Source organism: Salvelinus namaycush, unplaced genomic scaffold (genome assembly GCF_016432855.1).
Source record: "Salvelinus namaycush isolate Seneca unplaced genomic scaffold, SaNama_1.0 Scaffold43, whole genome shotgun sequence".
NCBI lineage: Eukaryota > Metazoa > Chordata > Actinopteri > Salmoniformes > Salmonidae > Salvelinus > Salvelinus namaycush.
Window position 1 is genome coordinate 325,508 of NW_024061120.1, and position 13,040 is coordinate 338,547.

A 13,040-nucleotide genomic window follows, 5' to 3' on the forward strand; every position below is an offset into this window, starting at 1 on the left:
TCTTCTTCTCCTCCTTCTTCTTCTCCTTCTCCTCCTCCTCCTACTTCTCCTCTTCCTCCTTCTCCTTCGCCTTCTTCTTCTCCTTCTCCTTCTACTTCTTCTCCTCCTTCTTCTTCTAACTCCTTTTCCTCGCCTCTGTCTCTTCACAACAGGTTGTGCGCTACACTTTACACCCTAAAACCCTACATCCTGCCCTACACCCTCAGGCCTCCTCCCGTCCCTATCCTGCATCCATCTGTCTGTCTGACTGGGTGTCCCTTAGTAGTGAGTCATGAAGTGGTCTCTGTGGAGCCTGCTGCTGCTGTGCCTGTGTACCCCAGGACGGAGTGACTGCCAGGGGGACTGCCTGGCCTGTGGCCTCCTACTATCCAACCCCCAGAGCCAGAGCCAGCAGCAAGCGTTCAATACACTGGTGAGTGTGTGTGTGTGTGTGTGTGTGTGTGTGTGTGTGTGTGTGTGTGTGTGTGTGTGTGTGTGTGTGTGTGTGTGTGTGTGTGTGTGTGTGTGTGTGTGTGTGTGTGTGTGTGTGTGTGTGTGTGTGTGTGTGTGTGTGTGTGCAGTGCATTGAGAAATTATTCAGACCAAGTGTTTACCCATTTTGTTACGTTTCAGCCTTATTCTAAAATGGATTAGATAAGAAAAAAATCCCTCATCAATCTACACACACGTCTACCCCATAATGACAATGAGAAAACAGGTTTGTAGAAATTTCTGCAAATGTATTACAAATATTGATTAAACATGATTTGGAAAGGCACAGACCTGTCTGTTTACGGTCCCACAGTTGACAGTGCATGTCGGAGACAGAATCCAAGCCATGAGGTCGAAGGAATTGTCCGTAGAGCTCCGAGACAGGAATGTGTCGAGGCACAGATCTGGGGAAGGGTACCAAAACATTTCTGCAGCATTGAAGGTCCCCAAGAACACAGTGGCCTCCATCATTATGAAATTGAAAAAGTTTGGAACCACCAAGACTCTTCCTAGAGCTGGCCGCATGGCCAAACTGAGCAATCGGGGGAGAAGGGCATTGGTCAGGGAGGTGACCAAGAACCCGATGGACACTCTGACAGAGCTCTAGAGTTCCTCTGTGGAGCTGAGAGAAACTTCCAGAAGGACAACCATCTCTGCAGCTCTCCACCAATCAGGGGTTTATGTTAGAGTGGCAAGACTGAAAACACTCCTCAGCAAAAGGCACATGACAGCCCGCTTTGAGTTTGCCAAAAGTCACCTAAAGGACTCTCAGACCATGAGAACAAGCTTCTCTGGTCTGATGAAACCAAGGTTGAACTCTTTGGCCTGAATTCCAAGTGTCACGTCTGAAGGAAACCAGGCACCGCTCATCACCTGGCCAATACCATCCCTACGGTGAAGCATTATGGTGGCAGCATCATGCTGTGGGGATGTTTTTCAGTGGCAGGGACTGGGAGACTAGAATTCACCTTTCAACAGGACAATGACCCTAAGCAGGCAGCCAAAACAACGCAGGAGTGGCTTCGGGACAAGTCTCTGAATGTCCTTGAGTGGCCCAGTCAGAGCCCGGACTTGTCCACTGTCCGGGAGTGGCCCCGATCGAACATCTCTGGAAAGACCTGAAAATAGCTGTGCAGCAACGCTCCCCATCCAACCTGACAGAGCTTGAGAGGATCTGTAGAGAAGAATGGGAGAAACTACCCAAATACAGGTGTGTCAAGTTTGTAGCCTCATACCCAAGAAGACTCAAGGCTGTAAGATGCTTCAACAAAGTACTGAGTAAAGGGTCTGAATACTTATGTAAATGTGATATTATTCTTTTATTTTTCTTAAAATCTGTTTTTGCTTTGTCATTATGGGGTATTGTGTGTAGATTGAGGGATTAAAATTAAAATCAATTTTAGAATAAAGCTGTAACTTAACAACATTTGGAAAAGGTCAAGGGGTCTGAATACTTTCCGAATGTACTGTATGCTTGCGTGTGTGTGATGTGCGCATATGCGTGTCCCGCATGCAGCATGGGGATGATGGTTGTGTGGATGACGGTTGAGTGGATGACGGTTGAGTGGATGACGGTTGAGTGGATGACGGTTGAGTGGATGACGGTTGAGTGGATGACGGTTGAGTGGATGACGGTTGAGTGGATGACGGTTGTGTGGATGACGGTTGAGTGGATGACAGTTGAGTGGATGACGGTTGAGTGGATGACGGTTGTGTGGATGACGGTTGTGTGGATGACGGTTGTGTGGATGACGGTTGAGTGGATGACAGTTGAGTGGATGACAGTTGTATGGATGACGGTTGAGTGGATGACGGTTGAGTGGATGACAGTTGAGTGGATGACGGTTGAGTGGATGACGGTTGTGTGGATGACGGTTGTGTGGATGACGGTTGTGTGGATGACGGTTGAGTGGATGACGGTTGAGTGGATGACGGTTGAGTGGATGACGGTTGAGTGGATGACGGTTGAGTGGATGACAGTTGTGTGGATGACGGTTGAGTGGATGACAGTTGAGTGGATGACAGTTGTATGGATGACGGTTGTAGTGTGAGTTTTTTTACAACACAGCTTTAACAACGTTAGAACAGTAATTTAATATTGTGCCATTCGGGATGACTCATGGGACAGAGCAGTAGCAGTGCTAATGTAGATAATCATTCTAATGATGCTTCTGACTGAGGCAGCTTGAAGTAGAAAACTGCTGTTGAAACACTGTTAGAAATGTTTTCAATACTTTCAGTGTTTACTCTAACTTGTCTGGAGTGCCAGGTTGGGCGGTGAGTTTTCAGTTTCCGGACTATTATTTTTGTAGTTTTTTTTGGGTACTTTTTACCCCCAAATTTTGTGACATCCAATTGGTAGTTGCAGTCTTGTCCCATCGCTGCAACTCCGTACGGACTCTGGAGAGGCGAAGGTCGAGAGCCATGCGTCCTCCGAAACACGACCTGCCAAGCAGCTCTGCTTTTTGACACACTGCTTGCTTAACCCGTAAGCCAGCCGACACATGTATGCACACACACACACGCATTCACACACACACACACACACACACACACGCACACGCACACGCACACACAGACACAGACACAGACACATTCATATTGCTGGGAATAGGCCATCAGTCCACCTATTTGCTACGGGTAATTAATTTCTGTTGATAACTCCTCAGAACTGCTCCCTCTCTCCCCATTCTCTTTTGATGTGAGCAGGTTCTCTCTAATCTCCGCCTAACTTTAATTCATCTCATCTGAATGGGATTACAGGAAACATGATTTACCGTTTACCTCATCAAAACTGACAATTACAGTTCCTCAAAGGGCCTGATAGGCATGTGGTTTACACACAAAACTCTCAAACTATTCACTTTTACCCATACAGACGAGTCAAACCTACAGGCCTTGTGATGGAGGCGTATTTGAGGCTGAGGTAACAACCCCAGCAGAATGAGGTCACAGCCATGTTATAACCCCAGGCTATAGTGGAGTAACATCTCTACTCTGTTGAATGAGGTCACAGCCATGTTATAACCCCAGGCTATAGTGGAGTAACATCTCTACTCTGTTGAATGAGGTCACAGCCATGTTATAACCCCAGGCTATAGTGGAGTAACATCTCTACTCTGTTGAATGAGATCACAGCCATGTTATAACCCCAGGCTATAGTGGAGTAACATCTCTACTCTGTTGAATGAGGTCACAGCCATGTTATAACCCCAGGCTATAGTGGAGTAACATCTCTACTCTGTTGAATGAGGTCACAGCCATGTTATAACCCCAGGCTATAGTGGAGTAACATCTCTACTCTGTTGAATGAGGTCACAGCCATGTTATAACCCCAGGCTATAGTGGAGTAACATCTCTACTCTGTTGAATGAGGTCACAGCCATGTTATAACCCCAGGCTATAGTGGAGTAACATCTCTACTCTGTTGAATGAGGTCACAGCCATGTTATAACCCCAGGCTATAGTGGAGTAACATCTCTACTCTGTTGAATGAGATCACAGCCATGTTATAACCCCAGGCTATAGTGGAGAAACATCTCTACTCTGTTGAATGAGGTCACAGCCATGTTATAACCCCAGGCTATAGTGGAGTAACATCTCTACTCTGTTGAATGAGATCACAGCCATGTTATAACCCCAGGCTATAGTGGAGTAACATCTCTACTCTGTTGAATGAGATCACAGCCATGTTATAACCCCAGGCTATAGTGGAGAAACATCTCTACTCTTACTCCTCTGTCTGTCTGTTTGTCTGAGAGACTACAGTATGAGCCTACAGTATGAGACTACAGACTACAGTATGAGACTGCAGTATGAGACTACAGACTACAGTATGAGCCTACAGTATGAGACTACAGACTACACAGTATGAGACTACAGTATTAGACTGCAGTATGAGACTGCAGTATGAGACTACAGTGAGAGACTGCAGTATGAGACTGCAGTGAGAGACTACAGTATGAAACTACAGTGAGAGACTGCAGTAAGAGAGTACAGTTTGAGACTGCAGTGAGAGACTGCAGTAAGAGAGTACAGTTTGAGACTGCAGTATGAGACTGCAGTAAGAGACTACAGTAAGCGAGTACAGTATGATACAGCAGTATGAGACTGCAGTAAGAGACTACAATATGAGACTACAGTATGAGACTGCAGTATGAGACTGCAGTAAGAGACTACAGTATGAGACTACAGTAAGCGAGTACAGTACAAGACTACAGTAAGAGAGTACAGTATGAGACTACAGTATGAGTCTGCAGTATGAGACTACAGTATGAGACTACAGTAAGAGAGTACAATATGAGACTGCAGTAAGAGACTACAGTAAGAGACTACAGTATGAGACTACAGTATGAGACTGCAGTCAGAGACTACAGACTACAGTATGAGACTACAGTATGGGTGTCAGGTCTCTTTCATCTCTCTCTGCTCTTCTCTTCTGTCTGTCCACAGGTGTGTCTGTTGGAGTGTGACGGTCACGTCTCCCCTGCCCTCACCTGGGATCTGTGTCAGCGAGCCATGCTACCGCACTACCCCCTCCCACCAGACGACGGCGCTGTGTCTAAGAGACCAGAGGAAAAACTGTCCTTAAACCTTGCCCCTGTTGACCTGGAGTCAGATGGAAATATGCTCTATTCTGCAGCCATGGAGCGCTACCAGCAGGATGGAGCGAAACAGGAAGACGAGGCCCTGGTGCGACGTGATGCCCAGTACGACTCCTCTCCGCTGGGCTTGACCGCCGAGGGAGACACGCTGGCGCTGGGTATGGAGAACAGGGCGGAGGAAGAGAAGGAGGAGGAGGTCAGGAGGAGGAGCCAGGGGGAGGGAGGAGACGAGGAGGAGGAGGATGCCGTGGTCCAGCTGACCAAGCGTTTCGGGGGCTTCCTGAAAGGTCGCCACAGTTACAGGAAGTTGATTGGCGGCCCGGTGAGGAAGTCGCTGCAGAAACGCCTCGGAGGGTTCATCGGGATCAGGAAGTCGGCCAGGAAGTGGAACAACCAGAAGAGGGTGAGCCAGCTCCTCCGGCAGTACCTGGGGATGACCAGCAGCAGCACCCCTGGTCGCGGTGTTGGGAGGTTCACTAACCCAGCCCAGGGCCTCAGGAGGCTATCCAACCGGCTGTAGCCTTCCCCTCATCCCCTGGGGCCTCTCTGTTCTTCTCTTCTCCCGTGCCTCCACCCTCTTGGATCTGTTCTTCTCTTCTCCCGTGCCTCCACCCTCTTGGATCTGCTCTTCTCTTCTCCCGTGCCTCCACCCTCTTGGATCTGCTCTTCTCTTCTCCCGTGCCTCCACCCTCTTGGGTCTGCTCTTCTCTTCTCCCGTGCCTCCACCCTCCCAGGTACCTCCGTAGAAATAGAATTACTATAGTTTACTACTTGCTTACTATTATGTTGGTATTCCATTCCCATAGTTACCAACAACGTGTACAGCTACAGCTACGGGGACTGTGAACTCCCTCATTCCTCATCGGCCTAATGAAGAAGAGGAAGGACATCATCATTCTGAAACCCATCCGGTGTTGTGAAGAGAAGGAATGTTTCCTTCCAACCATCAACGTTGCTCCCACCCTACCGCCCCAGTTAATGAATAAAAAGTGCAATGTGATATTGTGTGTCAGTATTGTAAGGCCGTACTTCATGATACTACATCCTGGATATAATACCACCCCATGTTATGGTGATGATTGGGTGTTTATGCACTTGATCTTTTTTTCATTTAAATCTTGAGCGAGCGAGGGTAGCAGTTACTATTTGCACTGGTCTCTGGGTAATTCTACAACTGGGGGTCTGCGTCGTCTCTATTCTGAGTGCATTCTGAAAGTATTCAGACCCCTTGACTGTTACGTTACAGCCTTATCCTAAAATGTATTAAATTATTTTCCCCCCCTCATCAATCTGCACACAACACCCAATAATGACATCACAACACCCAATAATGACGTCACAACACCCAATAATGACATCACAACACCCAATAATGACATCACAACACCCAATAATGATGTCACAACACCCAATAATGACATCACAACACCCAATAATGACGTCACAACACCCAATAATGACATCACAACACCCAATAATGACATCACAACACCCAATAATGATGTCACAACACCCAATAATGACATCACAACACCCAATAATGACATCACAACACCCAATAATGACATCACAACACCCAATAATGACAAAGCCAAAACAGGATTTCAGAATGTTTGCAAATGTATTAAAAATATAAAACATACTTATTTACATACAGTGGGCTTCAAAATTACTGGCACCCCTGACTGGCAATGCACAAACAATACTTAAACAATATAAATATAGAGATAAACTCAAAATACCAACATGTGAGAAATACTGTACTTTATTAATGTTTCAATGGAACCCACCAAAATAATTTATTGATTTAATGAAAGATCAATATTCTCCAATTCAAGGTTTCACAATTAACGGCACCCTTACAGATGATTGTAAATAACATCAACCAATATTAAACCAGGAATTAAATTCCACTTATTTAAGTTTATCTAAGTGTTAAGGAACTATATTGAGCCATTACATCACTTCCTGTTTCACTAGGGTATAAAAATGAGGTAACAGACAATATCCCTTTGTCATCCAACACCATGAAGAAAAGAAAAGAACTGGCAGTTCAAAAGGGACAGATGGTCGTAGACCTTCATTAATCTGGTAATGGCTACAAGAAGATCCACAAACGATTGAATATACCACTGAGCACTGTCAGGGCAATTATAAAAAATGTAAAAGATATTGAACAGTTGAAAACCGTTTGGAACCACCAAGACTCATCTCGGCCAAACTGGGAAATCGGGGGAGAAGGGCCTTGGTCAGGGAGAAGGGCCTTGGTCAGGGAGGTGACCAAGAACCTGATGGTCACTCTGACAGAGCTCCTCTGTGGAGATGGGAGAACCTTCCACCAATCAGGCCTTTATGGTACAGTGACCAGACGGAAGCCACTCCTCAGTAAAAGGCACATGACAGCCCACTTGGAGTTTGCCAAAAGAGACCTAAAGGACTCTCAGACCATGAGAAAGAAGATTCTCTGGTCTGATGAAATCAAGACTGGACTCTTTGGCCTGAATGCCAAGCATCACGTCTGGAGGAAACTTGGCACAATCCTTACGGTGAAGCATGGTGGTGGCAGCATCATGTTGTGGGGATGTTTTTCAGGGGCAGGGACTGGGAAACTAGTCAGGATAGATGGAAAGATGAAGGGAGCAAAGTACATAGAGATCCTTGATGAAAACCTGCTCCAGAGCACTCAGGATGTGACTGGGGTGAAGGTTCACCTTCCAACAGGACAACAACCCTAAGCACACAGCCAAGACAACTCAGGAGTGGCTTCGGGACAAGTCTCTGAATGTCCTTGAGTGGCCCAGCCAGAGCACGGACTTGATCGAACATCTCTGGAGAGACCTGAACATAGCTGTGCAGTGACGCTCCCCATCCAACCTGACAGAGCTTGAGAGGATCTGCAGAGAAGAATGGCAGAAACTCCCCAAATACAGGTGTGCCAAGCTTGTAGCGTCATACCCAAGAAGACTCTAGGCTGTAATCGCTGCCAAAGGTCCTTCAACAAAGTACTGAGTAAAGGGTCTGAATACTGATGTAAATGTAATATTAACATTTTTAGTTTTTTATATATATAAATTTGCAAAAATATCTAAAAACCTGTTTTTGCTTTGGCATTATGAGGTATTGTGTGTAGATTGAAGGGGGGGAAAAATCAATGTAATCCATTTTAGAACAAGGCTGTAACGTAACAACATTTGGAAAAAGTCAAGGGGTCTGAATACTTTCCGAATGCCCTGTACACTACATGGCAAAAGTATCTTCCAGCATGTCAGGTATATAAAATTGAGCACACAGCCATGCAATCTCCATAAACAAACATTCGCAGTAGAATAGCCTTACTGAAGAGCTCAGTGACTTTCAACGTGTCACTGTCATAGAATGCCACCTTTCCAACAAGTCAGTTCATCAAATTTCTGCCCTGCTAGAGCTTCCCAGGTCAACTGTAAGTGCTGTTATTGTGAAGTGGAAACGTCTAGGAGCAACAACGGCTCACGACCGCCAAGTGCTGAAGCGCGTAGCCTGTAAAAATCGTCTGTCCTTGGTTGCAACACTCACTACTGAGTTCCAAACTGTCTATGGAAGCAACGTCAGCACAATAACTGTTTGTTGGGAGCTTCCTGAAATGGGTTTCCTTGGCCGAGCAGCCGCACACAAGCCTAAGACCACCATGCGCAATGCCAAGCATCGGCTGGAGTGGCGTAAAGCTCGCCGCCATTGGACTCTGGAGCAGTGGAAACACGTTCTCTGGAGCAGTGGAAACACGTTCTTTGGAGTGATGAATCACACTTCACTATCTGGCATTTTGTGAACTAATCTGGGTCTCGATAAACTATTTTTACGATATAGCATCTCAGACAGTAGGGTAACACTGCCCCCTTGGTGTTGGTAGAGTAGAATCAGCATCCCAGACAATAGGGAAACACTGCCCCCTGGTGTTTGTAATGTAGATCAGCATCCTAGACAGTAGGGTAACACTGCCCCCTGGTGTTTGTAATGTAGATCAGCATCCCAGACAATAGGGTAACACTGTCCCCTGGTGTTGGTAGAGTAGATCAGCATTCCAGACAGTAGGGCAACACTGCCCCCTGGTGTTTGTAATGTAGATCAGCATCCCAGACAGTAGGGTAACAGTAGGGTAACCCTGGTGTTGGTAGAGTAGAATCAGCATTCCAGACAGTAGGGTAACACTGCCCCCTGGTGTTGGTAGAGTAGATCAGCACCCTAGACAGTAGAGCAACACTGCCCCCTGGTGTTTGTAAAGTAGATCATGTCCTGCATTTGTCTTCCAGTATACATACCAAACTGAACATACCAACTATCTGATTTTCCCAAAAAAAGAGGCGAGAGATCTATTGTGCATGTTATGTTCTTGTTACAGTATGGAATAGAGTTTGTTTTCTTGTCTGAAAACACTCAATAGCACAACATTACGTTATGGTTCACCTGTTAGTAATAGAGGGGCATGGATTTGTTTCGCAGCACATTCCTTCAGGCAGTATTCATCCAGTACTCTTATGACATATGTAAGAGTTTGTGTGTATGTGTGAGTACATGTCTCTCGTTCATATACAAAATAACTTTGTGAATACAGTGTACATTCCTAGCCGTTTGTTTAAGAGTCTTAATGAAACCTGTATAGAGAAATATGTAATAAATGAGTTTGCTATTCCTCTTGCGGATTCTAATTCAGAAATCTATCATTGTCCCAGTATTCTGTTTTGAATTTTTTATTTATTATTTACTTTATTTTAACTGTGTTTTTAATAACTTTAGACATTATGTTTCTTCTGTCATTAGAAGGATATTAAAAATTGCAGTCTATCATTGCCTGATCCCCATAACACTGTCTTATACAGACCATAACACTGTCTTATACAGACCATAACACTGTCTTATACAGACCATAACACTGTCTTATACAGACCATAACACTGTCTTATACAGACCATAACACTGTCTTATACAGACCATAACACTGTCTTATACAGACCATAACACTGTCTTAAACAGTCAGGACCATAACACTGTCTTATACAGACCATAACACTGTCTTAAACAGACCATAACACTGTCTTATACAGACCATAACACTGTCTTATACAGACCATAACACTGTCTTAAACAGACCATAACACTGTCTTATACAGACCATAACACTGTCTTATACAGACCATAACACTGTCTTATACAGACCATAACACTGTCTTATACAGTCAGGACCATAACACTGTCTTATACAGTCAGGACCATAACACTGTCTTAAACAGACCATAACACTGTCTTATACAGACCATAACACTGTCTTATACAGACCATAACACTGTCTTATACAGACCATAACACTGTCTTATACAGACCATAACACTGTCTTATACAGACCATAACACTGTCTTATACAGACCATAACACTGTCTTAAACAGTCAGGACCATAACACTGTCTTATACAGACCATAACACTGTCTTAAACAGACCATAACACTGTCTTATACAGACCATAACACTGTCTTATACAGACCATAACACTGTCTTATACAGTCAGGACCATAACACTGTCTTATACAGTCAGGACCATAACACTGTCTTAAACAGACCATAACACTGTCTTATACAGACCATAACACTGTCTTATACAGACCATAACACTGTCTTATACAGACCATAACACTGTCTTATACAGACCATAACACTGTCTTATACAGTCAGGACCATAACACTGTCTTATACAGTCAGGACCATAACACTGTCTTAAACAGACCATAACACTGTCTTATACAGACCATAACACTGTCTTATACAGACCATAACACTGTCTTATACAGACCATAACACTGTCTTATACAGACCATAACACTGTCTTATACAGTCAGGACCATAACACTGTCTTATACAGTCAGGACCATAACACTGTCTTAAACAGACCATAACACTGTCTTATACAGACCATAACACTGTCTTATACAGACCATAACACTGTCTTATACAGACCATAACACTGTCTTATACAGACCATAACACTGTCTTATACAGACCATAACACTGTCTTATACAGACCATAACACTGTCTTATACAGACCATAACACTGTCTTATACAGTCAGGACCATAACACTGTCTTATACAGACCATAACACTGTCTTATACAGACCATAACCCTGTCTTATACAGTCAGGACCATAACACTGTCTTATACAGACCATAACACTGTCTTATACAGACCATAACAGTGTTCACCAAGACGGGTGTTCACAAATACTGTATGGAAGAAACTGATTCGATTCAAACCACAACGAGTCAAACCAAATGTAGCTCATTCATCATTATCCTTGTAAAATAAATAAATAAAATGTGCCAAAACATGACATTAAACTCTTTATATAACAATAAAAAAACACAAAAATACAAAATAGTCCATAAGAAGATCTCATAGATAGCACATCACATAGAGGTATACGTAATCCATAGCTTCTGTAGACACCACGGGGAAGAATGACGTGTTGGAGGAGGAGATTAAAGAAGAAGAGAGGTACAATACTGTGGAAGGTGAGGAGAGACATGTCTCAGTGGTAGGTGAGGAGAGACGTGAGAGGTGAGGAGAGACATGTCTCAGTGGGAGGTAGGGAGAGACATGTCTCAGTGGGAGGTGAGGAGAGACATGTCTCAGTGGGAGGTGGGGAGAGACATGTCTCAGTGGGAGATGGGGAGAGACATGTCTCAGTGGGAGGTGAGGAGAGACATGTCTCAGTGGGAGGTGAGGAGAGACGTGAGAGGTGAGGAGAGACATGTCTCAGTGGGAGGTAGGGAGAGACATGTCTCAGTGGGAGGTGAGGAGAGACATGTCTCAGTGGGAGGTGAGGAGAGACATGTCTCAGTGGGAGGTGAGGAGAGACATGTCTCAGTGGGAGGTGAGGAGAGACATGTCTCAGTGGGAGGTAGGGAGAGACATGTCTCAGTGGGAGGTAGGGAGAGACATGTCTCAGTGGGAGGTAGGGAGAGACGTGAGAGGTGAGGAGAGACATGTCTCAGTGGGAGGTGAGGAGAGACGTGAGAGGTGAGGAGAGACATGTCTCAGTGGGAGGTAGGGAGAGACATGTCTCAGTGGGAGGTAGGGAGAGACATGTCTCAGTGGGAGGTGGGGAGAGACATGTCTCAGTGGGAGGTAGGGAGAGACATGTCTCAGTGGGAGGTGAGGAGAGACGTGAGAGGTGAGGAGAGACATGAGAGGTGAGGAGAGACATGTCTCAGTGGGAGGTAGGGAGAGACATGTCTCAGTGGGAGGTGGAGAGACATGTCTCAGTGGGAGGTGAGGAGAGACATGTCTCAGTGGGAGGTGAGGAGAGACATGTCTCAGTGGGAGGTGGGGAGAGACATGTCTCAGTGGGAGGTGAGGAGAGACATGTCTCAGTGGGAGGTGAGGAGAGACGTGAGAGGTGAGGAGAGACATGTCTCAGTGGGAGATGAGGAGAGACGTGAGAGGTGAGGAGAGACATGTTCTCAGTGGGAGGTGAGGAGAGACATGTCTCAGTGGGAGGTGGGGAGAGACATGTCTCAGTGGGAGGTGAGGAGAGACGTGAGAGGTGAGGAGAGACATGTCTCAGTGGGAGGTGAGGAGAGACGTGAGAGGTGAGGAGAGACATGTTCTCAGTGGGAGGTGAGGAGAGACATGTTCTCAGTGGGAGGTGAGGAGAGACATGTCTCAGTGGGAGGTGAGGAGAGACGTGAGAGGTGAGGAGAGACATGTTCTCAGTGGGAGGTGAGGAGAGACATGTTCTCAGTGGGAGGTGAGGAGAGACATGTCTCAGTGGGAGGTGAGGACAGACATGTCTCAGTGGAAGGTAGAAATATCCTGGGGCCAGATCTGTTTGTGAAGAAGAAGAAGAAGTTGGAGAACAGTTAAGGATGAAGTGCCTTGTTCAACCAGGGATGGAAACTAAACCAGCCCGCCAGCTCGGGCTAGTACTTTTCAGATCG

At 45.5% G+C, this 13,040-nt stretch overlaps 1 protein-coding gene across 1 annotated transcript; it reads left to right on the forward strand.

Moving 5' to 3' along the window:
• Nucleotides 1-201: 201 nt before the first annotated feature.
• Nucleotides 202-5,629, forward strand: pnocb (prepronociceptin b). The gene is made up of 3 exons (XM_038986203.1): nucleotides 202-412; nucleotides 4,924-5,233; nucleotides 5,300-5,629. Exons 1-3 carry the CDS (start codon nucleotides 272-274, stop codon nucleotides 5,593-5,595), a joined length of 747 nt encoding a protein of 248 aa, XP_038842131.1. The 5' UTR covers nucleotides 202-271; the 3' UTR covers nucleotides 5,596-5,629.
• Nucleotides 5,630-13,040: the final 7,411 nt, after the last annotated feature.